At 41.4% G+C, this 25,014-nt stretch overlaps 1 protein-coding gene across 6 annotated transcripts in view; it reads right to left on the bottom strand.

Annotated features, from left to right (window-relative positions):
* The window catches only part of RAD54L2 (RAD54 like 2), a 117,298-nt gene that overhangs the window by 67,073 nt on the left and 25,211 nt on the right, over window positions 1–25,014 (bottom strand). For 5 of the 6 annotated variants that reach the window (XM_032321048.1, XM_032321077.1, XM_032321038.1 and 2 more), the window contains one exon: window positions 7,294–7,486. In XM_032321048.1, coding sequence (XP_032176939.1) covers window positions 7,294–7,432 — 139 coding nt within the window. In that variant the 5' untranslated portion in view covers window positions 7,433–7,486. Of the gene's footprint in view, window positions 1–7,293; window positions 7,487–8,215; window positions 8,969–25,014 lie in introns of all 6 variants that reach the window. The other variant, XM_032321056.1, reaches the window with a different exon arrangement.

Below are 25,014 nucleotides of genomic sequence, written 5' to 3'. Positions count from 1 at the left end.
AGAAGAGTCTGAGATCTAGGGGTTGAGAAGATGATCGGCTTTCCCTACCCAGTGATCCAAAGTGAAGGAGGTCAGCCTAAGGCCAAAGTTGACATCCAGGAGGCTGGCTTTCTGTCAACAAGATAGCATGAAGCAGGTTCCAGAAGGAACATATCTAGTTTCAATTCCAGTATCTCAGTATCCTGATTTGTCATGTAAAACAGACAAAAATAAAATAAACAAAAAAGCAGCCTTCACCTTCTAAAAAGATGTACCCATCAAGGCAGTCTGTGCCCAGATCTTGACTAACTTAAACCAGGACTTCTCAAACTTTTCTACTGAAGAGTCCTAAATACCCACAGAAAATGTTCTTATCCCTTTGGGACTCCCAGGGTACCATTCAAAATGCACTCAAACTGGGGTACCTGTGTGGCTCAGTTGGTTAAGCATCTGCCTTCAGCTCAGGTCATGATCCCAGGGTCCTATGATTGAGCCCCAAATTGGGTTCCCTGCTCCACAGGGGCCTATTTCTCCCTCTCCCTCTGCCGGCTGCTCCCCCTGCCTGTGCTCTTGCTCTCTCTCTGTGTCAAATAAATTAATAAAATGTTTAAAAAACAAAAACAAAAGCACTCATACTCTAAAATTTATTTGAAAAAAAAATCCCATTTTACCTTAAAAATGCATATGAATTGTGGTTTCTATGCTTAATTTTCATTACAAAAATATTTTTAATTCCTTACCAGTTAAAGTACAAAAGTCTCAACCCCCAACACCACTCCCCCGATCTCCTGATAAAATTGGCACTCTAACAAGTTTGTCATGTTCATCCTGAAGCTCCATAAACTCCCAATATGTCTACTGCAACCTGGGGAAGCAAGTTTGGAAATAAAACCCTCTGGCAAGCAATCATTCTTAGAATAACCAGTAAGTTCTTTTTTTTTTTTTTTTTAAGAATTTATTTATTTATTTGACAGAGATCACAAGTAGGCAGAGAGGCAGGCAGAGAGAAAGAGAGGAGGAAGCAGGCTCACAGCTAAGCAGAGAGCCCGATGCGGGACTCAATCCCAGGACCCCGGGATCATGACCCGAGCCAAAGGCAGTGGGCCCAACCCACTGAGCCACCCAGGCACCCCAACCAGTAAGTTCTTTAAGGGCTTGGTCTTTTCTCCAGTAAAATTCCTTTAGAAAAACCCTACTCTTGTCTTAGCTTAACAAGGCTATTCATAACATGGGCCAAACAGCTTGGGTGAGTAGAATGCTCTCAGAAGAAGAGTGGTGGTGGTGGCCCCACAACCCTGATGGAGAACCAGGCTAAGACCAAAAAAACTCGCACAAGTAATGAAGTAAAAATACCATATCGTAGGAAAGAATGGGGAATCTGGATTTTCCTTGCAAATATTTCACAAGAATAAAAGTAGCCTACAACAAATACAAGTGGTAGTGGAAGGGGAATCATACTATTAACTAAGATTCATCATACACCTGCAGAATGAGCGAAATCAGGAATTGGATCCATTAATCCAGATGTTAATAAGAAACACATGACGTTCTTGTTTAAAAAATTTTTTTTAATTTTAAGCATGTCCTCTGCCAGTGCAACCTATAAGGGCATATTTAGGCCCAGGTTTCTTGCTACTTTTCTCTTCTGTCTCCCTGCTGCAGGGGTATAAGAAGCTACCTTGGGGAAACAGATGTTAAGATTTTTGCATGTATACAGACAGGAAAACCCTTGGAAATATCTCTTGATCTAAACTTTATCACTTATGGTTGCTAAAGCCATGAAAGGAAGAATCCACTGTAGGATTAGAGCGCAGTAATAATGAGAAAAACAAAAGTGCCAACAAAACACCAAGGCAAAGGAAAATCTCTTTACAAAGCCAAGTACACACAGGACTCTGACATGAACCAGCCATGCCACACTTTCACATTCACTGAAACACATTAAATGGCAACTGAAAACAAACTTTTTTTTTGTAAAAGCTAGATTATTGTAGAAGTTCTCCACATCTAAATATTTCAAAATACCTTATCTAGGGCAAGATATTGGACCTGAAGCTGAGCTAGAAGAAAATACTGGGCCAGAAAAACTACTTTTGCATAAGGAAAGCCAATTCCAGGGGCACCAGGTTTTTTGTTTTATTTTTAAAGATTTTATTTATTTATTCGAGAGAGAGAGAGCACAAGCACAGGGGACATGGGGCAGAGGGAGAGGTATAAGCAGACTCCCCGCTGAGCAGGAACCACCCCCCCCAATGCGGGGTTCAACCCCAGGACTCCGGGATCATGACTTGATCTAAAAGGCAGATGCTTAACCGACTGAGCCACCCTGGCACCACAGGCACCAGGTTTTGAACTTCTGCCTCTGATAATGATAGGTCCCAAAGGTGCTAACACCTAACTTCTCCCACCATTCCAAGAGAATAGAGAAAATCTAATACATGCATTAGAAGAGAAGAAAAACAGGGAAATGAAAAAGCAATCCAGGGGCGCCTGGGTGGCTCAGATGGTTAAGCGTCTGCCTTCGGCTCAGGTCATGATCCCAGGGTCCGGAGATCAAGCCCCTCATAGGGCTCCCTGCTCAGCGGAGAGCCTGCTTTGCCCTCTCCCTCTGCTGCTCCCTCTGCTCGTGATCTCTCGCTTTGTTCTGTCAAATAAATAAAATCTTAAAAAAAAAAAACCCAAAATGTCTTATAACACGCCAAGAGCCCCCCAGTATGCTAGAAATTGGAAAGCACTGTCTTCTCCCCACCTTTTTAAAAACCAAATCATGGTGCTCCCCAAGAGCCAAAGCCTCCATGCTGTCAGACTACTATCCCACAAGTCAACATTCAAAGGTCAATATCAAGGGGGAGACAATGCCCCATATAATGCAGCAAAGCTAAAAATACCTCTAACTCCCCCATCTACTTCCTATCTACCCCATTCTTCCGCCTTTGTAAAGATTTCATCATCCCCCCAGACTTTACCTATTCTGTCTTCAACCTGCCCCACATATGCAACAAGTCACCAAGTCCTATAAATTTTACTGTAACAAATCTGACCATTTACTCCTCCTATACAGGTCAACTGATCCCAACAGTTCAAAAATCTCATTAATCCCTCCCATAAAGTTTTACCACAGACCTATTTGGTCTTCACTATCTACAGGCCATCTCTTCTGTATACTGCTAAATAACATTCTTAAAAATCAAAGGTTTAATGAATGCTCCTTGGTAAAAACTTCCATCAATTCCCATGCTGCCTTTAAAACAAATTCTAAACTCCCCGCTAAACTGATTCCCAGCTATCATTCCAGTCTCACTCTGGTCATTCCCCTAATGTGTCCAGTTCTATAGCAAGTAGGTTATCATTCTCTAGCATATGTCATACCTGCCTTTCTACTATGCCTTTACTCATGCTATTACTTCTCATCTCTGTCAATAGTATTAATCAATTTCTTCCTTCACAGCACAAACTAAGAGAGAAAGCAACCCATTACAGGCAAGGGAATGATATGAACCTATGGTCTCACAAACAGCATGGGTTTGAAAAAGGAGTACCACGTTGGAAACCAAAGGCCCAGCTTTGCCACTTCCTTGCAAAGTCATACTGAGTGGGTCACTTGCCTTTCTAAGCCTCAATTTCCTTATCTCTAAAGTGTATCTTCCCTACCTAACACCTAGGATTATCAAGATAAGTAAGATAAACTGTGTCAAAATGCTTGTGAGGGGATGAACTAAAGCAGTACTTAGAGGGCAATTAATAGTTTTAACTGTTTTTATTAGGGGAACAAATATAAGCACATTCTTTTTTAAAAAGATTTATTTATTTATCTGAGACAGAGAGAAAGAGAGGGAGAGCACGAGTGAGAGGAGCAGAGGGAAAGGCAGAGAAAAATCTCAATCCCTGCTGAACACAAAGCCTGATGTGGAGTTTGATATTATGACCCTAAGATCATGTCGTGAGCCAAAACCAAGAGTTAGTTGTCTGTTAGCGCCACCCAGGCGCCCTGGTAAGCACATTCTTTTTTTTTTTTTTCTTTTTAATATTTTATTTATTTATTTGACAGACAGAGATCACAAGTAGGTGGAAAGGCAGGCGGGGGGGGGGGGGGCAGGCTCCCCGCCGAGCAGAGAGCCCTACTCGGGACTCTATCCCAGAAACCCAAGACAAAGGCAGAGGTTTTAACCCACTGAGCCACCCAGGCACCCCCTGGTAAGCACATTCTTAAGACGTTTGGAAGTAATGGGCGACTGGGTGCCTCAGTGGGTTAAGCCTTTGCCTTCGGCTCAGGTCATGATCTCAGGGTCCTGCAATGAAGCCCCACATCGGGCTCTCTGCTCAGCAGGGAGCCTGCTTCCCCCTCTCTCTCTGCCTGCCTCTCTGCCTACTTGTGATCACTGTCAAATAAATAAAATAAAATCTTTTTTTTTTTAAAGATTTTATTTTATTTATTTGACAGAGAACACAAGTAGGCAGAGAGGCAGGCAGAGAGAGAGGAGGAAGCAGGCTCCCCGCAGAGCAGAGAGCCTGACGTGGGGCTCGATCCCAGGACCCTGGGATCATGACCTGAGCCGAAGGCAGAGGCTTTAATCCGCTGAGCCACCCAGGGGCCCCAATAAATAAAATCTTTTAAAAAAACTAAAGAAAAAGAAATTTGGTAGTACTGCTAAACAAACTCAAAAGAAGTAGGAGGAAGAATATTATAAAGCAGAAATTATAAAGAAAACAAACACAAATAGAGGGAATCACCAAAGAAAATTCTTTGAAAAGGTGAGTATGATAGTTCAGATGTTTGTGTAAATGATGAGGAAGCACTACAAAAGTGAGTTATTGTCATCTAGTAGAAATGAAACTTCAAGTAACAGTTTCCTTTCTGAAAGGGTTTCTCAACCTCTGCACTACTGATACTTGGGGACAATAACTGTGTGTAGGACAGAGCTGTCCTATGCAATGCAGGATGTTTAGCAGCATCCCGGGTCTCTGCCCACAAGATGCCAGCAGCATTCCTCCCTCACCTTATGGAAGTCATGACAGTGTTTTCAGACACTGTCAATTGTCCCCTGGGAGGCAAAATCATCCTACATTGAGAACCACTGCTCTAAGACAATAAAAGGCCACATCACACCATACCAGCTAAAACTATTCATAGCCATTCCTAATTTTAGAATAGCTGGCTGCTCTACCCATTAAGACTGTGGGATGACCAGCAAGCCAAGGCAGGAAGGGTAAGACTGAAGAAATGGACAGGTCTCAGATGGTTCAGCAAAATTGCAGAGTGTGCAAAATAAGAGAACCAGGAAAACTTTAAGCTCTAAAACAGCGGCAGAGTTGCCACAAGTAACAGAAGCATCACTTCCATTTGGGAGTGCTTGGGTGAGTAGAGCTCTAACACTACTGTGAAACATCAAAAGGATCCTTGATCAAAATCCAAGAACATACCCTAGCAGAGCAAGAGAAGAAGAAAGCACCTACAGAGCATTTTTTTCTAACACTCTGAACTTTGTAAGTAATAAAAATAACTCATTTCAAATTTTTAAAAATTATTTCATCTGAGAATGGTATAAATAATCTTTTTTTAAAAACTCCGTTACAGGGGCATCTGGGTGGTTAAGTGTCTGCCTTTGGCTCAGGACATGATCCCAGGGTCCTGGGATCAAGCCCCACACTGGCCTCCCTGCTCAGTGGGGAGCCTGCTTGTCCCTCTCCCCACCACCCTACTCATGCTTTCTCTTGCTATCTCTCTCTCTCAAATAAATAAACAAAATCTAAACAAACAAACAAACAAACAAAAAAACCACTCCAGTTGCATAGCTACACTATTCTGAGACAAATTACAATTCTCACCACTTTTAAATAAATAATAGTGAAGTTCAGAGAAGCATCTGCTTTTCTTTTAATAATTAAGAACCTAGCAAGGAAGGCAGAATTCCAAAAAGCTAAGAGGGAAGACAATGTGTATATATCCACCATACCTACCAGTAGCATCCTAAATCCGATCTAAACCTGATAAGAGTTCTAGAGGGTATCTTAAAATATAATTCTGAGAACCCAAATGATAAAAAGCAAAAACTGATGCAGTACCTGGGGACTCTAATGCCATCTTAAGAACCATGAGAGCCAAGCAAGGCAGTCTGGTGGTATACCCTTCCAGCACTATCTTCCATTACTTCTACTTATTCTACTTTATAGAAAGGAACTGCAGAACCAACTGGGGAGACTCCAACTGAATAAACAAGCAGTGGACAGCAAACAATATCAAGAAAAAATAAAATAAAATAAAATGGTAATTTCCTTGCCAGAGGTGGGGGAAGCAGAAATGGGGCAGAGACTCCTAGATAGTTTAAATGAGGGAAAACTGATCCCCGAACCATATAACATATAACCATGAATGAGAACTGAAGATAGTACTTCAGCAAAGAAAGAGGATCCATGTTCATCCTTCTTGAATCTGGAGAAAAGCAGTAGCACATCTTCCTAGGCTCCTTCAGATGCAAGCAAAGATAACCTAGTATAATGCTGCGTCCTACCAAGGTGGTTTGTTATAAAGAGAGAAAACTTTATTCCTCAGTCAATAGGAATCTTACAAACAACTAAATCCTATGCGATGAAAGCCTGGAATTAACTGAGAAGCCCTGTGGCTGCCCGGATGACCTGACATTAGACTGAAGATGAAAAGAAAAAGTCAATGCCACTGCAATTAAGCTGTGAGAAAAGGAAGGGGTGAGCCAAACAGGAATCCAGAGGGGTGCCTACCAGCTATAGAGGTGCAGGAATAATCTCTCATCAGGAATAATTTACAGTCACTGGAAGTGGCTAGGAGGCAGAGCAGCACTACAGGAGATGCAATAAGCATCTGGAGTTGTGAGCCTATCATCTGAAAATCTCTCCCCACACAATTCTGTCATGTCCATACAAGCAGAACTGTAAATATAATTTCAGGAAACTCACAGCTACCCTCATGCCTACCTGTGGTCACCTCATGAATTCATGACCCCAGACCACAAAGTCTCTCCACAAGGACTCTGCCATTGACTCATCCATGAAGTGAGCAAGAATTCTCTACTCTCAAATCTGCAAATCTGAATCTGCACATCTGTCAAAGACGAGTTAAATGCTAAAGGTCCATCCAGGACTAGAGTGAGGTCTACGCAGAGGGACAACAAGCCATTTCTTGAGAAATAGCATATGAGTTCACTGTTACTGTGTTCCCAGTCTCTACCTTCTCATGACAGATGACCTAAGAAATGCAACCGGAAACACCATGCTCTCCCAGCAAAAAACCCAAGAGAAGAAAAAATAAGGCAACCTATGTCACTCACTAGAGCCACTCACCATCCAGTAGGTCTTCCGCGTCATCCCTGCCGTGCTCCTCCACTGCCACTTCCTCCTCCTCCTCCTCCTCTTCCGCATCCTCCAGCTCCACGTCCGGGTCCAGGTCTGGATCGCTCCCTGAGGCGGATTCGTCTGACATGGCTCCCAGAGGTCCTCAGTGGGCATTACCAACTCATGATCCACTGCAGGGGTCCTGGAAGGAGGACAAGAGGCATCAGGATCACCAAGCACTTCAATTAGGAACACGAGTCTTTCAAAGAGAAAATGCGAAGGATGAATGCCCTGAGGGGCAAACTAACCATACCCAAATTTCAACCTTCCTCACAAGTGCACTGACCCTGATACACATTTTGGTGACTCTCTGCCCAGCTCAAGCTTCTCTTCACTGCTTGGACAAGAAAATGTCTTAAAGTGACCAAACAAACACACTCTATGCATCAGAACTCCCACTTGTTCATTCCTTCAATTTTTTTTGTATCTCTATATATGCATACATATACACATTAAGGTTATACAGTCACAGACACTACCACTAGGCTTTGGGAACAGAGCAGGAAACACAACAAATCATGCTGGGGAGTTGGCACAGCCAGAAGGAGACTGGGGGAGTTCTCACTGAGCAGAGGCCAGAGGGCAGAGGGAGCCACACAGACATTCGGAGGGGAAGTGTTCCAGGCATAATGAGCAGCATGGACAGAGCCCTGGAATGAGAGTAACTAGGAGAGCCAAGGGAAGAGGGAGTGGGTCCTGCCTGGAGCTGCCTCCGAGCACCATCTGGAAGACAGTATACTTTCCAATCACCTGAAAGCAAGGCTTCCAGCAGGCACCACACTAGCACTCCTCCCCAGTATGTGGGGAGCCTCACACTCCCCATGACTCAGAATGTTCCTGTGTCCTTCTCTGTTCTCAGGCTCTGCCTTACCTCTTAGCCCAGTTTCAGCTCCATTTCTTCCAAGAAGTCTCAGTCAACTGCCCCAGTGTTCTGGAGTCATACTTCCTCTTCTGAACTCCAGCAGCAGCCATGCTTGACCATGCTGACCTTCACTGAAGCCTTCATATGAGCTACCTGGCAAAGTGCTTTGCCTTCTGTGGTTTCTCACTTCCAGTCCAGACAGTAAATCCCCAAGGGCAGGGAATTAGGTGGGAATTATATATATCCTGGACCTGGAAGCATGTCCTATTCAGATCATTCACTCATTCACGTTCACTCCCTCATTTGTCAACTTGCTCTATTATGTCTAATATACGCCAGGTACTGCACTTGTCTGTCTGTCTGTCTCTTTCTCTCTTGACTGTTCTACTTTACTATTAGCTATAAAGGTCATTTCTTCTTGACAGGGAAAAAAGACAAAGAGAAAGCTAGACAGACTGCTTTGTGATAAAAGCACTAGCAAAATGTTAACATAAAGATTCACTGACCAATTCTTTCAATTTTTCTATATATTTCAAATTTTTCATAATAAAATGTGGGGAAGGAGCACAAAATAAATAATCTTTTCTAAGACAAACTGCTACACACAACCACATCCACAATCAGGTTATCCTAAAATTCCTCCCATCTCCCAAAATAAAAACCAAAACACAAGTCTCTAATTATTCAACACAAAAACTATTCCAGAACTGAAATCTCTTATTAAGGTCCAGACACAATTTGAAGTAGAACTTTTATGTTCTCCTAAAAAGAAACAGAAACAAAATGAAGTAACTGAATCCTTTAGTTCTGGAAAACTAGAATTTAAGACTGTCTATTTAACAACCATAGGAATTATGAGTGTGTATCCCTATGGGTCATGTACTTAGCCTCTCAAGGCAATGAAAGCAAAAAACAGCTGTAAAATGATTTAGTAATAAAATTTAAATTTTTGCATTAGTAATGCACTTCCAAAACACCTACAAAGGGTGTTAAGGCACAAGGAAGAAAGGTGTTCCACAAATAGAAATTAATATAACTAATGCTGAACTATCATTCACTGAGTAACAAAGCAGATTCCAAATTTCTAAGGGAGTAACAATCCTATGTCTTTAGGTTCATTAGGTTTTAGAAAGGAAGCAATAAATCAATTAGATGTCATCAGCTTTGGAAGTGAAATTTATTCTGAATATGAGTATGATGATAATTCAACAGCAGCTACTCTAAGTGGAAGTCAATATCTGTAATCAGCATAACCCCTCTGGTTCATCCTAGACTGCTTGAGGTAAGTGTTTTGCTTACAGTGTGTTTGGCTGATTATGGAGCAGCTTTTAGAGGACAATTTTTAATTAGCAAGTATCTCTAGGTAATCTGAATGCCTGTCATTTTAGAGAAGAAACTGTGTGGTAGTGGAAGAATGACAATCACTTAAGAGGTAAACAGTAACAAGGAGAAGCCTCCTGTAAACCCTCAGTTAATGAACATCTTCAAAACAGCCCCAAGCTCCTGATAGATAGAAGCAAACATCAATTAAACATCAACAACCACACATATTATTAGAATATGAGACATTGATCGAGGCCCCTACTCAAAAAACACTTTAAAAAGAACTTTAAAATAGTACCCAGGTATCAGATACCCCAAACAGAGAATAAACCGAAAAGTGACAGATTTAAGTCCCACCAATTTAGCTCTCCCCTTCATGAGCCACTAAATTTCATTACAGGGATGACAAAATGAATTCTTTTCTCTACTCTTCAGAATCAAACCACCTAGGTAAAGGGCAGGTTTTGCTGTTACTGATCTCCTTCAAAAAAGCAACAAAAGGAAACTGGCAGGGGAAAAGCTGATCTTAGCAGGCAGCAGTGCAGTCAATTACATTTTGTCTGTATGGGGCTCCACCCACACAAACACTTCCAAGTGGGCACAGCCTTTCAAACACAGGGAAGGTAGCCCTGACTTGAGAAATTAGCTCTCAGAACTGTAAGGCAAACAAGAGGAAAAAAGTTGTTAAGGAAAAAATGCATCTCCCTCATTTGCTCCCCAACCCATGTGAAACTGTCTCAATCTCCAGGGAAGAGGAGCTGTAGGAGAGATTATGGGTGTGCTGTGCCTTAATGAGGATGGGTATTCCTACAAAGCAAATTCCGGGAATCAAATTCTATTTTAATGAAACTGGAGAACTAGCTATTTAAAGAAGCTCTAAAAAGAACCACTTTGAAAAGTAAATACTCAATCCCTAAGTAATATGTTAATGTCTACAGTTTAATATACTGGGTTTCCTAATGGAGGCTATAATTATGAAGAAACCCACAGCCAATCCCACTCCAGTCCTTTACAGCAATCTTGAGAGTGAAGGAAAAGTTTCCTCTGTCCTGCTAAGTTCAAAAACATGGACACCTGTCTATAGAGCAGTGCCTGGCCAAGAATCAGTGAAATTAATCATGCGGGCACAGCCCTAAGACACACCCCTGGGGAGCAGAATACACAGAAGAGAAAAACACAAAGACACACAGGTACTAGCAAAGCCTTTGTTCACAAAGCAGACAATGCTTGGAGAGTCCACACGGAAATCATAAAACTGTGGCACACACTTCCTCACCACGGCATAGCAGCCCATGCAATTTCAGAGATGTCGTTCTGGTCCTGGGCAGCATCCTGATGCTATGTTTGATATTAAAAAAATAATTCCAAACTGACATGTCCTCATTAATTTTGGTGACCTTGAGTTGTATTAAATTTCCCCAAATTATCTCAAAGCAATTCCACAGTGAGTGCCATGCACACTTCCTTTTCCATTAAGAGTATAAACAAAATGGGGCGCCTGGATGGCTCAGTGGGTTATAAGCCTCTGCCTTAGGCTCAGGTCATGATCTGAGGGTCCTGGCATCAAGTCCCACATTGGGCTCTTTGCTCAGCCGGGAGCCTGCTTTCCCCGCCCTCGCCCCCCCCCATCTCTGTCTCTGCCTGCCTCTCTGCCTATTTGTGATCTCTGCCTGTCAAGTAAATAAAATCTTAAGAAAAAAGAAAGAGTTGGGAGGCCTGGGTGGCTCAGCAGCTGCCTTCGGCTCAGGTCATGATCCTAGCGTCCTGGGATCGAGTCCCACATCGGGCTCCTTGCTCAGCAGGAAGCCTGCTTCTCCCTCTGCCTCTGCCTGTCATTCTGTCTGCCTGTGCTCGCTCTCTCCCCCTCTCTCTCTCTGATAAATAAATAAAATCTTAAAAAAAAAAAAAAAGATAAAAAAAAAAAGAAAAAAGAAAGAGTATAAACAAAACCATGCACTTATGCTAATTTACAGGGGGAGGAGCTTTAAGAGCACAAAAACGTTCAGTCTAAAAACTTTAGGCAACACTTCTTCAAAGAACGGCACTAGTCAAGCAATTTATATAATTCAAAGACTAAAGAACAAAACAAGAGTTCAGTCCACTTCTAGCACTCAAAGGGTACTTTGGATTTTTCCAGCCTGCTGAGAGATCCACTATGGATCTCTGAAGTTATTTCAAAACACCTTTCCTTAAAAAACAAAACAAACAAAAAAAAAAACACCTTTCCTAGGCAAGACAAAAACCTGATGCATACACGTAGCCCAAACACCTTTTGATTATCCTTCGTTTACTTAAAAACACATTTAACATACACAAAGCAGCCATAGAGCTAGAAAATGACACAGCTCAAGATATTTTATTCAGAAATCTAAGGAGACTTTTGGCAATATGGAGCTTAATTAAGACAAAATAAGGAAGAGAAGGTGAACAAAACATTCAGGACTCCAAGGAGCAGGGCCACAAGAGACAACTCTCTAAAAGGCAATGCAGTGGAGCTCGGTTCAGGGACTCAGCACCAAGCACAACAGAGGCACTGGAGCCATGTTTACAGAATCCATCAAGAAACCTAAATTCTGGGGCACCTGAGTGGCTCAGTGGGTTAAAGCCTCTGCCTTCGGCTCGGGTCATGATCCCAGGGTCCTGGGATTGAGCCCCATATCGGGCTCTCTGCTCAGTGGGAAGCCTGCTTCCTCCTCTCTCTCTGCCTGCCTCTCTGCCTCCTTGTGATTTCTGTCTGTCAAATAAATAAATAAATATTTTAAAAAAAAATCAGAATTTTTTTTAAATTACTTTAAAAAAAAAAGAAAGAAAGAAAGAAAGAAACCTAAATTCTAGCCACAGCTCTATGGGAAACTGGCTGCATGACCTTGGTCAAATCAGTTCTCCCTCAGCTTCCTTACCCCTCTTAGATGAGGACAAGAGAGAGACAGACCAGAATACCAGAATTCATCTTGAAGATCCCTTCCAGATTCTATGACAGCAGTTCCCAAAGAGTGGTCCAGCGACCCCTGAGATCCTCAAGAAGGGTCAAAGGAGCCACAAAGTCAAAATCATGCATGGGTTAAAGAGCCATTCAAAGTGCAAGATAGACTAATGGATTTTAATATAACAGAATACAAAAAGTTCCTTGATATAGTTTCAAATTCCATATTACAATTAACCTTGAAGAAACTACCACTTGTCAGAGTTTCGGTTACAGTATCAAAGAATACCCACATAATTATCTGAAAAGGCTGCTAAAACACTCCTCCCTTTTCCAATTACATTCTTCATCTACTTTAACAGCACAGTAAGTCAACAAAACAATAAGTCACAACATGCAGAAGCAGATTTGAGACTCGGTCTCTATTCAATCAGACATTTTCAAATTTTCAAATGTGTAAAACAATTCTACTCTTCTAATTTTTTCATTTTGGTGACTATAGTCATTTTTCACTAAAAATTATGTTAATACATTATGAGTTTATTATACTTTAAAGAAATTGGTACTTTTACTTTACTAATACAGTGACTACTGATCATTATAAGCCATATAAACAAAAGCTTTTGGGGATCTTCAATAATTTTTAAAGTATAAAAGGATTTAAGACAAAAAGCTGGAGACCTATTGTCTTAGAGTACCTATTTTTAGGTATCATAAAGAAAAACTAGTATTTAGAAAGAATGTAACAAATAGGACCACATTACATAAACATAAAATTTTTTTTTTTTAAAGATTTTTATTTATTTATTTGACAGAGAGAAATCACAAGTACACTGAGAGGCAGGCAGAGAGAGAGAGAAGGAAGCAGGCTCCCTGCTGAGCAGAGAGCCCGATGCGGGACTCGATCCCAGGACCCTGAGATCATGACCTGAGCCGAAGGCAGCGGCTTAACCCACTGAGCCACCCAGGCGCCCCAAACATAAAATATTTAATTTAATGCTGTATTCAAATAAAAAGTACAAGCTTAATCTACTAATGATATACACAGGTTATTTTACAAATGTAATTAACCATCAAGGCCAAACTTTCTCAGTGACTGAAATTAATATTACATTTGCAAAGTCAAATTTTTACTTTTATTACTGAATCTCTGCTATTCACATGCCCTGTAAAATGGCCAAGGGTTGAGGTTCCCTGTGTTTGCCCCCAAAGCTCCCCGACTTGGGTCTATCACCCAAGAGGTCACTGAGCAGCATATCCCTGCAGGGTCAGTCCCAGGCATTTTGATAAGTAGGAATAAACTCCAGAGGGCCACTGCTGAGGGAAGTAAATTAAAGACTCACTTCATTCTCCATGGAGTCAGCTGGAAAAAAGGGGGGAGGGAGGGTGACAGACAACTGCGTGAGGAAGACAGGAGCTAAAGCAGGGGTGTGCTTTGGCTGTGAGAAGGCTAGGTGACAAAGCCACTACTGCCCAGAGGAACCTGGGCTCTGAAAAATTCTCTTCCTCTCTCTCAATTGACACACATGTGTGCGTGAGCCACATGAACATTTTAAACCATCAGTATAATGTGAGGGTGATTAAAAAAAAGAAGAAGAAGAAAGTAAGGTCCCAGGATCTCTGAATACTGAGGATTAAGCAAGAGCAAAAGCAATTTTGGCTAAATGTGTTACCATTTAACTTGTGAGCCCTGTATCTCTTTCTACCCAGCTCTCAATTCTTAAAGTAGAGGTAAGAGAGAGGTAAGGGTCTACAAGGCAGGAACATGTCTGGCCTACTGAGGCCCAAGCCAGCCCTAAGTCCAGATCAGCCTAAGAGCACATTGGGTTTATCTACTAGATGGTTAAGAAGAGGCTCAGAGAGAAGCCAAACCGTGGCTGGTGTCCCGTCCCTCCAATTTCCACTACAACTACCCCACACCCCTCTCATCAGTCTCTTCCCAAAGCCCAAGCCCTCTGATGCCACTCCCTTCTCCTAGGAGTTCTATCGCTGAGCCACGGAGCTCATGCTGGATGCCTACAAATCCAGACAAACAGAAGCTGAGCAGAGAGGGGATGGTTTGTTCTTCACAGCCCTGCAAACATTCACACAACCTTTAGTGAAGACTTCTCTGTATCTAGTCAACCTATCCACTAGACACAAATCCTGAAAAGTTCTGTGCCAGTAGCATTTTGACAAATCAAAGCTTTTTTTTTTTTAAAGATTTTATTTATTTTTGAGAAAGATGGAGAGTGAAAGGGAGCAGCAGACTCCCCACTGAGCAGGAGCCTGATGTGAGGCTCAATCCCAGGGCTCTGAGATCATGACCTGAGCCAAAGGCAGCTGCTTAACCAACCAAGCAACCCTGGCATCCTAGCTTTTAAAAATAAGACTATAACAGAAACTCTACATAAATCCTTCTACAATACAAATAATAACCACAATTTTCTGAGTTGATATTGATCATTTTAGATTCTCAACTGCCATTCATTTTAAAACAGCTGTAACTATACAGTATACAGATTGCATGCTATCGTTTTTCCTAGACTGGCATCAACTACAAATAAAAGTCTTAATGGGGCGCCTGGGTGGCTCAGTGGTTTAAGCCTCTGCCTTCAGCTCGGGTCATGATCTCAGGGTCCTGGGATCGAGCCCGGCATCGGGCTCTCTGCTCAGCGGGGAGCCTGCTTTCCCCTCTCTCTCTGCCTGCCTCTCTGCCCACTTGTGATCTCTCTCTGTCTATCAAATAAATAAATAAAAATCTTAAAAAAAAAAATAAAAATAAAAAAGAATAAAAGTCTTAATGGATGACTACTATTTTGTGACATATACTCATATTTTCAAAACAGTCTACAGGAAAAATTTAATATACTAACATCATTGTATTTACATGGTTATTCAAGTTTTTCTCTTCGGCTTTGCCAAGTGACTTGGGCAAGCTGTATGGTCAGCTCCTTAAAAACACAGGTTAAAAAAAAAATAGGTAAACTCTTCTTACTATCTTTTTTTTTTTAAGTAGGCTTCACACTCAACACAGACCTCAAACTCACAACCTTGAGATCAAGAGTTGCATGCTCTACCAACTAAGCCAGCCAACTAGTCCAGGTGCCTGGACACAGGTAAACTCTTCTGGCTCTAAAATAAATGGTAATGCTAGTCAGGTACACACACCCCTATGGTAACTGTGATACAAAACAAAAATGTATTTAGTCTTTTCCCCTGGTTCCTGGCAGAGCTCCCCAAATCCTTGGAATTTTCTGAGTGAAGGAATATCTTGTGTTGTTTACACTGAGCCCCCTTTTGATCACACTTAAATTTGTGGCAATGAAGCCACTTAGGGTGGGGTCCCCTGATAGCCTCAGGACATCCTGGGTGGCTCAGTCCGTTAAATCTCTTGATTCCCGCTCAGGTCATGAGCTCAGGTTCCTGAGACCAAGCCCAGTGTCAAGGCTCCCTGTGCAGAGGGGAGCCTGCTTCCCCTCTCTCCCTCTGCCCCTCACCCTACTCTGTGCATGTATGTGCTTGCTCTCTCTCTCTCTAAATAAATCTTTAAAAAATAATGTCTTTAGGAAATACACAATGAAGTATTTAGTGGTAAAAACATATAAAAAACCTCCTAAAAGACATTTTAACAAGAGAATAAAAACATCTATTCCTAGTTCTCCGAAGATTTAAACACTTAACAAGTACGAAATATTTCCAAGTACAGATTCGAAAGATTACCTAGCTGCATATTCTCTATAATTAATTAGTAACAAATTAGTATGAAACTTCCTTTAAGACACAAAAATGTAGGGTTAAAAGGGCTAATTAAGCCTCCCAGCATCCCTATGTGAAAACAGGATGTCCTCTAAGTAGGTGATAGGCCTCTCTCCCTCTTCCCCTGAGCCCAGCAGGAACTGGAACCATCTCTGAGGCAAGTCTCACCTGGGTTCCCTCTGGAAGGCTCTAGCTCTAGTCAATGTCATAAAAAAAATAGCACCCCACAGGCAGGTAGAAATTGGACTCACCATCTCACCCTCCCTTTTTGTGTAGACGTGGCCCAGTTCTGAAGTCTTCTAAGGAGACTTACATAATCTATCTAGATTACATGTTTCACTGTTACTTATGGCCAAGGTTATTCAACCAGTGTCCAGTGCTTAATCTCCTACACACACACACACACACACACACACACACACACGTGCATGTGCACACATAAGCATGTGCACATGCACTTCATCGTTACAGAAAGAAGTAGCTTAAGATTCACACCACTGAACCACTCAGTTAAGTACACTTGCACTACATCTCTCTCTGGTCTAACGTTGGACATGAATATTGACGAAAACAATGACATCTGAAAATCAGCAAAAGTAAGTGGGAAAAAGAGTGTGACTTAACCTAAAGCAATATACTGAAGTAGAAAAAAAGCTGCTTCTTTCAAACTCATACTTGTATATCTTCTTTGGGGAAAAGGATATGATGTCTGGACAAAACTCAGGCTATAGATTTTGCTAGTAAGAAGAAAACCTACAGGAAAACCTCATCTCTGTAAACAGAAAATAATGGATGTTGACCCTTAGGAAGAAGAGCTATCTCTCAAAGACTGAAACATGGCTTGTGTGGATGCACACACCAAATCAGTTATCTCTCATCACTCTTCAGATAAAGATGCTTATTCCGTGGAGGCAAGGCCATAAATCCATTACACCATACAGGCGGTACAGAGACCAAAATAATACACACAAGAATCTTAGGGCCACAATACTCTCTTGGTAGAAGGGACAAAGGGCACAGACTGAGATGAACAAAAAGTCTGAGGAAATAATTTAAAGAAAAAAGTAGCTGATAGCTATTCTGTACAAAGAATGGTCAAAGGAAAAGATAGAAAGGTTAGAAATTAATTAGTTCAAATTATTATGGGCCAATATTATGATATAATAAAGACACTATGCCAGGCACTGTGGGAGTGATACAAATACATGCCTCAAAGAATGATACAGAGCAAGAAGCCATAAGACTACCTGACTCCAAAAGAGAAAGAATCAATAATAATGTCATTTTGGGACACCAAAGAAGTCTATAGCATTTGAATAAATAACAAATACCAAGTCAAATCTAATCATAATTTAAAATGAATACAAAACAATAAAAAAATGAAAAATGACGGGACGCCTGGGTGGCTCAGTTGGTTGGGCAGCTGCCTTCGGCTCAGGTCATGATCCCAGCATCCTGGGATCGAGTCCCACATCGGGCTCCTTGCTCCGCAGGGAGCCTGCTTCTCCCTCTGACTCTGCCTTCCACTCTGTCTGCCTGTGCTCGCTCTCGCTCGCTCTCTCTCTGACAAATAAATAAATAAAATCTTAAAAAAAAAAAAAATTAAAAATGACATTTTTGTGGGCGCCTGGGTGGCTCAGTGGGTTAAGCCGCTGCCTTCGGCTCAGGTCATGATCTCAGGGTCCTGGGATCGAGTCCCGCATCGGGCTCTCTGCTCGGCAGGGAGCCTGCTTCCCTCTCTCTCTCTCTCTGCCTGCCTTTCCATCTACTTGTGATTTCTCTCTGTCAAATAAATAAATAAAATCTTAAAAAAAAAAAAAAAAAGAAATGTGCTATTAAAAAAAAAAAAATGACATTTTTGTCCCACCAAGAAATTTACAATGCATTATAGTGTTGTGGTTATCTTGATCAAGAACTATGAAATACATACCATTCAAATTTCAAGATTAGCAAAAACCAAGATTTAGTGTGTTATTTTATAGCATCCCTACTGATTACACTTTTGCCCCAAAACCTATAAAATAATCTGCAAAAGAAATTATTAACTGAGAGTGAATACTTGAATACTGGGTATACAAAAGTCATGAAGGTAGGCAGGACCAGAAGATGATGCCAGGTTAACAGTTCTAGAGCTTTCCAGTAGAAACCAAAAAGGCAGCACCACAATGACCAAGGTCCATCTAACAATTTGGACAAGGGCTCCCTGCTTGGCACCCTGGCAGACAGGAGATCCTGCAAATTCTCCCACTGCAAAACATCTAGAAATATGAATAAAATTATATATAACACTTATTTTAAATGCACAGCTGTTTTCACAAAACAATAACAACAACAACAAAAACAATAGAACAGACCAAAGGATAAGAATGAAAGGCAAACTGAAAATATAAATATTCTTGCAAGCTGACACTATGTCAATCCTAGAAGAAGAGGGTGCCAATCCTATGGGTGGGTGGAGGTCAGATTAAGAAACAATGCCTTGTGGTTCAAAGAAGCTAAAAAGTAAAGTCTACAACCTCTACATAAAGACTGGAACTTAGGGCGCCTGGGTGGCTCAGTGGGTTAAAGCCTCTGCCTTTGGCTCAGGTCATGATCTCAGGGTCCTGGGATTGAGCCCTATATCGGGCTCTCTGCTCAGCAGGGAGCCTGCATCCCCCTCTCTCTCTGCCTGCCTCTCTGCTTGTGATCTCTGTCTGTAAATAAATAAATAAAATCTTTAAAAAAAAAAAAAAAAAAAGAGGGGGCGCCTGGGTGGCTCAGTGGGTTAGGCCTCTGCCTTCGGCTCAGGTCATGATCCCGGGGACCTGGGATGGAGCCCCGCATCGGGCTCTCTGCTCAGCAGGAAGCCTGCTTCCTCCTCTCTCTCTCTGCCTGCCTCTCTGCCTACTTGTGATCTCTCTCTCTGTCAAATAAATAAAATCTTTAAAAAAAAAAAAAAAAAAGACAGGAACTTAAAGAGTTATACTCTCAGTAAAGAATGGTGTAGAAAAAAATCTAACCACCAATACATAAGACAACATAAAAGCTTATGTCAACCTGGTTTGGAGGAGGGGAAAAGTATCCAATCTACATGGTCCAAGAAATTAATCAAAACTAAAGTGGTCCAGGGGTGCCTGGGTGGCTCAGTCAGTTACGCATCCAACTCTTGCTCTCATCTCAGGCCTTGACCTCAGGGGCAGGAGTTCAAGCCCCTCACTGGGCTCCACACTGTGCACAGAGCCTACTCTAAAAGTGGGGGATGGGAGAGGCACCTGGGTGGCAGAGTCAGTTAAGCATCCAACTCTTGGTTTCAGCTCAGGTGGTGATCTCAGGATTGTAAGATCGAGCCCTGCTCTGCTGAGTGCAGACACTGCTTGGGATTCTCTCTCCTCCTTCAACCCCTCCCCCTCTCAAATAAATAAATAAATGAATCTTAAAAAAAATGAAATAAAATAAAGTGGTCCCAGGCAAGTGATATACACCAGTCACCTAGAAGTAAATGTAAAACATCTCTAGGACATACCTCTACCTGGCCCACATAAGACTCACAGGTAAAGCCTTATTGAAGATGAACTCACAATCCTAAAGGACAAACACATGAGAAACTAACCAAACAAAGGCAAGAGTCAACAGGGTAAGACTAAAACTAGTTTACTAATAAAAACTTCTGATAATAAAACTACCAGATTGAAGGAGATAAACTATATACTATCTGGAAAGAGGTAGAAAAAACTTTCATAAAATTTAAAACCAATTCATGATGACAAAAGCAAACAAACTCTTCACAAACCAGATGAAATTTCTTTCATTGGATAAAAGGAATCTACCAAAGGCCACAACACATTTAGTATGGCTAGGAGCATACACTACAAACTCAGGTGCAAGATATGGATGCATGCTATCAGTATTTTTATCAATATCAAGTTGTCAGAGATTCTTTTTTTTTTAAAAAAAAAAGATTTATTTATTTACTTTAGAGAGAGAATGAATGAGCTCAAGCAGAGGAAGGGGCAGAGGGAGAGAATATCCAAGCAGACTCACACTGAGTGCAGAGCCTGACACAGGGCTCAATCCCTTTACCCAACAGATCAGGACACTCAACCAACTAAGCCACCTAAAAGCCCCCAAGTTGTTAGTTTCTAACAAACAGACAAGACACACACATACACAAAGCATAAAGATAAGTTCAAAGAAAGAAAACTGTCAACAATAGAGGATCCTATTTATTCTACATTAAAAAATCTATAGTTAAACTACTATTAGAAATGCAGGAGAGGGGGCCTGGGTGGCTCAGTGGGTTAAGCCGCTGCCTTCGGCTCAGGTCATGATCTCAGGGTCCTGGGATCGAGTCCCGCATCGGGCTCTCTGCTCAGCAGGGAGCCTGCTTCCTCCTCTCTCTCTGCCTGCCTCTCTGCCTACTTGTGATCTCTCTCTGTCAAATAAATAAATAAAATCTTTAAAAAAAAAAAAAAAAAAAAAAAAAAAAAAAAAGAAATGCAGGAGAGCTTAGTAAGGCAGTTAGATGAAAGAACAATATAGGAAAATCTACCTTCTTTTTTAAGATTTTACTTTCATTTATTTGAGAGAGGGGGCATGCGTGAGCAGGGGAAGGGGGAAAGGGAGAGGGACAAGCAGACTCCATACTAAGGAGGGAGCCCAACAAAGGGCTCTATTCCAAGGCTCCAGGATCATGACCTGAGACAAAGGTATGCACTTAAGCGACTGGGCCACCCAGGCACCCCAAATCTATCTTATTTCTATATGCATTCAACACCCACTTAGACAGAAAGTATAATTTTAAAAATACTACTTGTAATAGCAACAATAACCATGTTATCTGGCAATAAATCTAGGGAAACATATCTAAAACTTTTGCGGTAAAAAGTGTAACAATCTCACTTAAAGAAATCTAAATAATCAGAAAGATGTGATTTGTTCCAAGATGAAGACTCATATGTCAATTTTCCCTATGAACTCAATGCATTTCTAATCAAAATCCCAAGGCACAAAATGCATAAACTATAAAGGGAAAGATCAATACATTTTACTACATCAAAAATGAAAACGTCTGCACAAGAAAATATCATAAACAAAGCAAAGATAATCCATAGTCTGGGGGATATGTGCAGGCACAGAACTAATGGAAGGATCAGTATCCACAATACATGAGGAACTCTTAAAAACCAGCAAGAAGATAAAGAATAAGACTAGGTAACTCTTAGAAAACTCAAATGATCAAAAGACATTTCACACATATTAGATAAAGTTTTTGCCACAGTCTGACAGTACAAAGTGCTGGAGAGTCTACTAAGTAAGGGCCTACAGACAACTGGTGAAAGTATAAATTGATACTTTAAATAACTGGAAATATCTAGCAAGATTAAAGATACCCAGCCCTATGATTCATAATTTTGCTCCTAGGAAAATTCTAGAACAGGTATACAAGTAAATTTTGAAACTATGTTGTATCATTTTAAGGATGGGTGGGGGAAAAAAAAGCAATCTAAATACTCATTAATAAGAAAATGCACAAATCAGGGCACCTGGGTGGCTCAGTCAGTTAGGCATCTGCCTTCAGCCCAGGTCATGATCCCCGAGTCCTGGCACTGAGCCCCGCATCAGGCTTCCTGTTCAGTGGGGAGCCTGCTTCTACCTCTCCTGCTCCCCCTGCTTGTGCTCATCCTCTCTCTGTTAAATAATAAAGTCTTTCAAAAAAAAAAAAAAAAGAAAATGCAAAAATACATTATAGCCCTCTCATCCAATTGAATATTATACAACTTGAAATAAATGAACTAGAACATAACATAAATCCCTATGGATAAACTTCAATGACGTAATATTAAGTGAAAAAGTTATAGAAAGATAAATACAAGATAATAACCACTTATATAAAGTGTTAAAATATACAAAACAACACTCAATGCTGTAAGGAAACATATTCAGTAAAAGAAAGAAAACATGCATGGGAATAACATGTAATTCACAAGAGTGTTACTGCTAGGGTAAGAAAGTAAATGGGACTGGGGCGCCTGGGTGGCTCAGTGGGTTAAGCCGCTGCCTTCAGCTCGGGTCATGATCTCGGAGTCCTGGGATGGAGTCCCACATCCGGCTCTCTGCTCAGCAGGGAGCCTGCTTCCCTCTCTCTCTGCCTGCCTCTCTGTCTACTGTGATCTCTCTCTGTCAAATAAATAAATAAAATCTTTAAAAAAAAAAAAGAAAGAAAGAAAAGAAAGTAAATGGGACTAAGAAGTTAAATATCTTCACTCTGGTTTGTTTTTTTAAGTATGAATATCTGAAGCAGGATTATGATATATTGAGATATGCTAAAGCTGGAGGGTCATAAGCATTTTTGTTATACTATTCTGAATACTCTTCTGTATGTTTGAAATAAATAAACAAAATAAAAAAACAATAACCAACAACCACCCAAAATAATAAATAAAAGTTCTGACAAGCAGCAACCACTAAAAGTCATTTTTCTGGCATTAAAAATTAGTTTAAAAATAAAAAAAATCATTTCCAGGGACGCCTGGCTGGCTCAGTCAGTTGAGCATCTGACTCTTGGTTTTGGCTCAAGTCATGATCTCAGAGCCGTGGGATCAAGCTCCATGCTCAGCATGGGAGTCTGCTTCTAACTCTTCCTCTGTTCCTCCCCCTCCCCTGTTCTCTCTAAAATAAACAATAAAAATAAAATCTTAAAAAAAAAAAAATCAGTTCCAGCTCTTATAAAGGGAGGTTCATCACATCATTCCAGCTGGTGACCCAACCCTAAATCACCTTTATCAATTACTAAGGACACACGCTTGTGGCAATGATCTGCTGAGCTTCCACAGGCATGCTATGCTGCGGAAACTGTTACTTATTAAAATTCTCACATTAAATCTAACTGGATTAATATGTAATGATTTTTTTAAGTAATAAAATCAACATTTGATGGACATAAACACACTGAAGGAAGAACATACTTGCTAATTAAACAGTACAGCAGGCCCGGGGCATCTGGGTGGCTCAGTGGGTTAAAACAGCACAGCAGGGGGCACCTGGGTGGCTCAGTGGGTCATGACTCAGGTCATGATCCCAGGGTGCTAGGATCAAGCCCCGCATCAGGCTCTCTGCTCCGCAGGGAGTCTGCTTCCTCCCCTCCCTCTCTGCCTGTCTCTCTGCCTACTTGTGATCTGTCAAATAAATAAATAAAAACTTAAAAAAAACAACAACAGCACAGCAGGCCCTGCTCTGCCTGTGCTAGTTGGTGTCAGGTTTGGCGAGGGGGGGTGGACACACACTACTCTTGGGGAAGGACAGTCACCTGCCAAGATACTACCTCAAAACCTCCTCTCCTTAAAAAGAAGACAACTGGTGCGCAGGGGGTACTGGTGTTAAGCAACTCTACAGACAAAAGGCCTTAATCTCAATTAGTAAAGAATCAGAAGGACGGAGGAATTCAGTACTTATACATGTTCCTGAAGCTCAATCCTGGCAATTTACGTTGTCTTCCCAGAGCATCTGAGACTGACAATTAGACTAAGTAGCATACAAGGAGTGAAAAGGCCGCCCTGTTCTCACCTCTAGACACTGCCTCAGGGGTTCCATACCTTACACTATCATCAACAAAATGGGAAGAAATAAAGCTTCTCTCATTTGGATTTGTACAAAGGCATCAAACACATGATCCTCAAATGAAAAATGGTTTCTTAACAGCATCTTATTATAAATATATAAATAACAGGCACTACAGGCTTCTGCAAGGCTGTAACTGCCCCATTTTAACTCTCTTTCCCCTATTATAGTATCACATCTGGACTAATTTCTCCAATAGGCTGTCTCTGGTTTAGACAAGAAGCCAATATCCATGCTGTACTAAGCATGGATATTAATTACCCACTTTAGAGGGTTAAAGGAAAGGAAGGCACTGTGTTTATTTATTTGTAAGAGTTTTTTATTTGAGAGGGAGAGAGACAGAGCCCACCCATGTGTGCACACAAGGGGGTAGTGGGGAGAATTTCTGCTGAGCAGGGGGCCAGATGCAGGACTCCATCCCAGGACACAGGGATCATAACCCTAAGCTGAACAGACGCTTAACCAACTGAGCCACCCAAGTGCCCCTTTATGTATTTTTATTTTAAGTAGGCTTCATGCCCAATGTGAGGCCTGAACTCAAGACCCTGAGATCTAAAAACAAAATGCTCATGCTCTACCCACTGAGCCATCCAGGGACCCAGGAAAGGAAAACTCCAAGAGCACCTCTTATACCGCATAGAGGCTATTTCTAACTCCTTGCTCTGTTTACATTTGGTTAGGCATCCTAGATAACAAATCTCTTATCTTCAGTAACATCTATGGAGGACTCCAAGTCTACTGTAATCTGCTAACTGTGGCCCACAGTAGGCATTTGTTTTCCTGCACAAGGCAGAGACAAATTCCTTCATTGCTTTGGAAAAGATACCCCTGGCCTGTAGATTTTCTGAGTCCTTACCAAGGCCTGGCAGCAGCTTCAAACACTTCAAAAGACCTAGCTATACAATGCATTAACACCAGGATAAAGACTCTAGAGCCAGCTGACTCGAAATCCTGAAAAACACATCAGTAGATCAATCAATTATTTAATTTTGCTTTCCAAAAGATGTCTCCTCTAGGCTGCCTCTAAACTTGAGAGGAAGTACAGTGATCCTCCCCTTATCTGTACATGGTCTTCCTTCTGACATATCATCAGGTCAGTAGTAGCCTAACAATACATCACAATGCCTACATCATTCACCACACTGCATCTCATCACATGGGCATTTTATCATCTCACATCATCACACAATACAGTAAAACATTTTGAGAGAAAGAGACCACATTCACA

This window comes from Mustela erminea, chromosome 1 (genome assembly GCF_009829155.1).
Source record: "Mustela erminea isolate mMusErm1 chromosome 1, mMusErm1.Pri, whole genome shotgun sequence".
In the NCBI taxonomy this organism is placed as follows: Eukaryota; Metazoa; Chordata; class Mammalia; order Carnivora; family Mustelidae; genus Mustela; species Mustela erminea.
The sequence above is the reverse complement of the archived record's forward strand: the minus strand, read 5'-3'. Positions and strand labels throughout refer to the sequence as shown.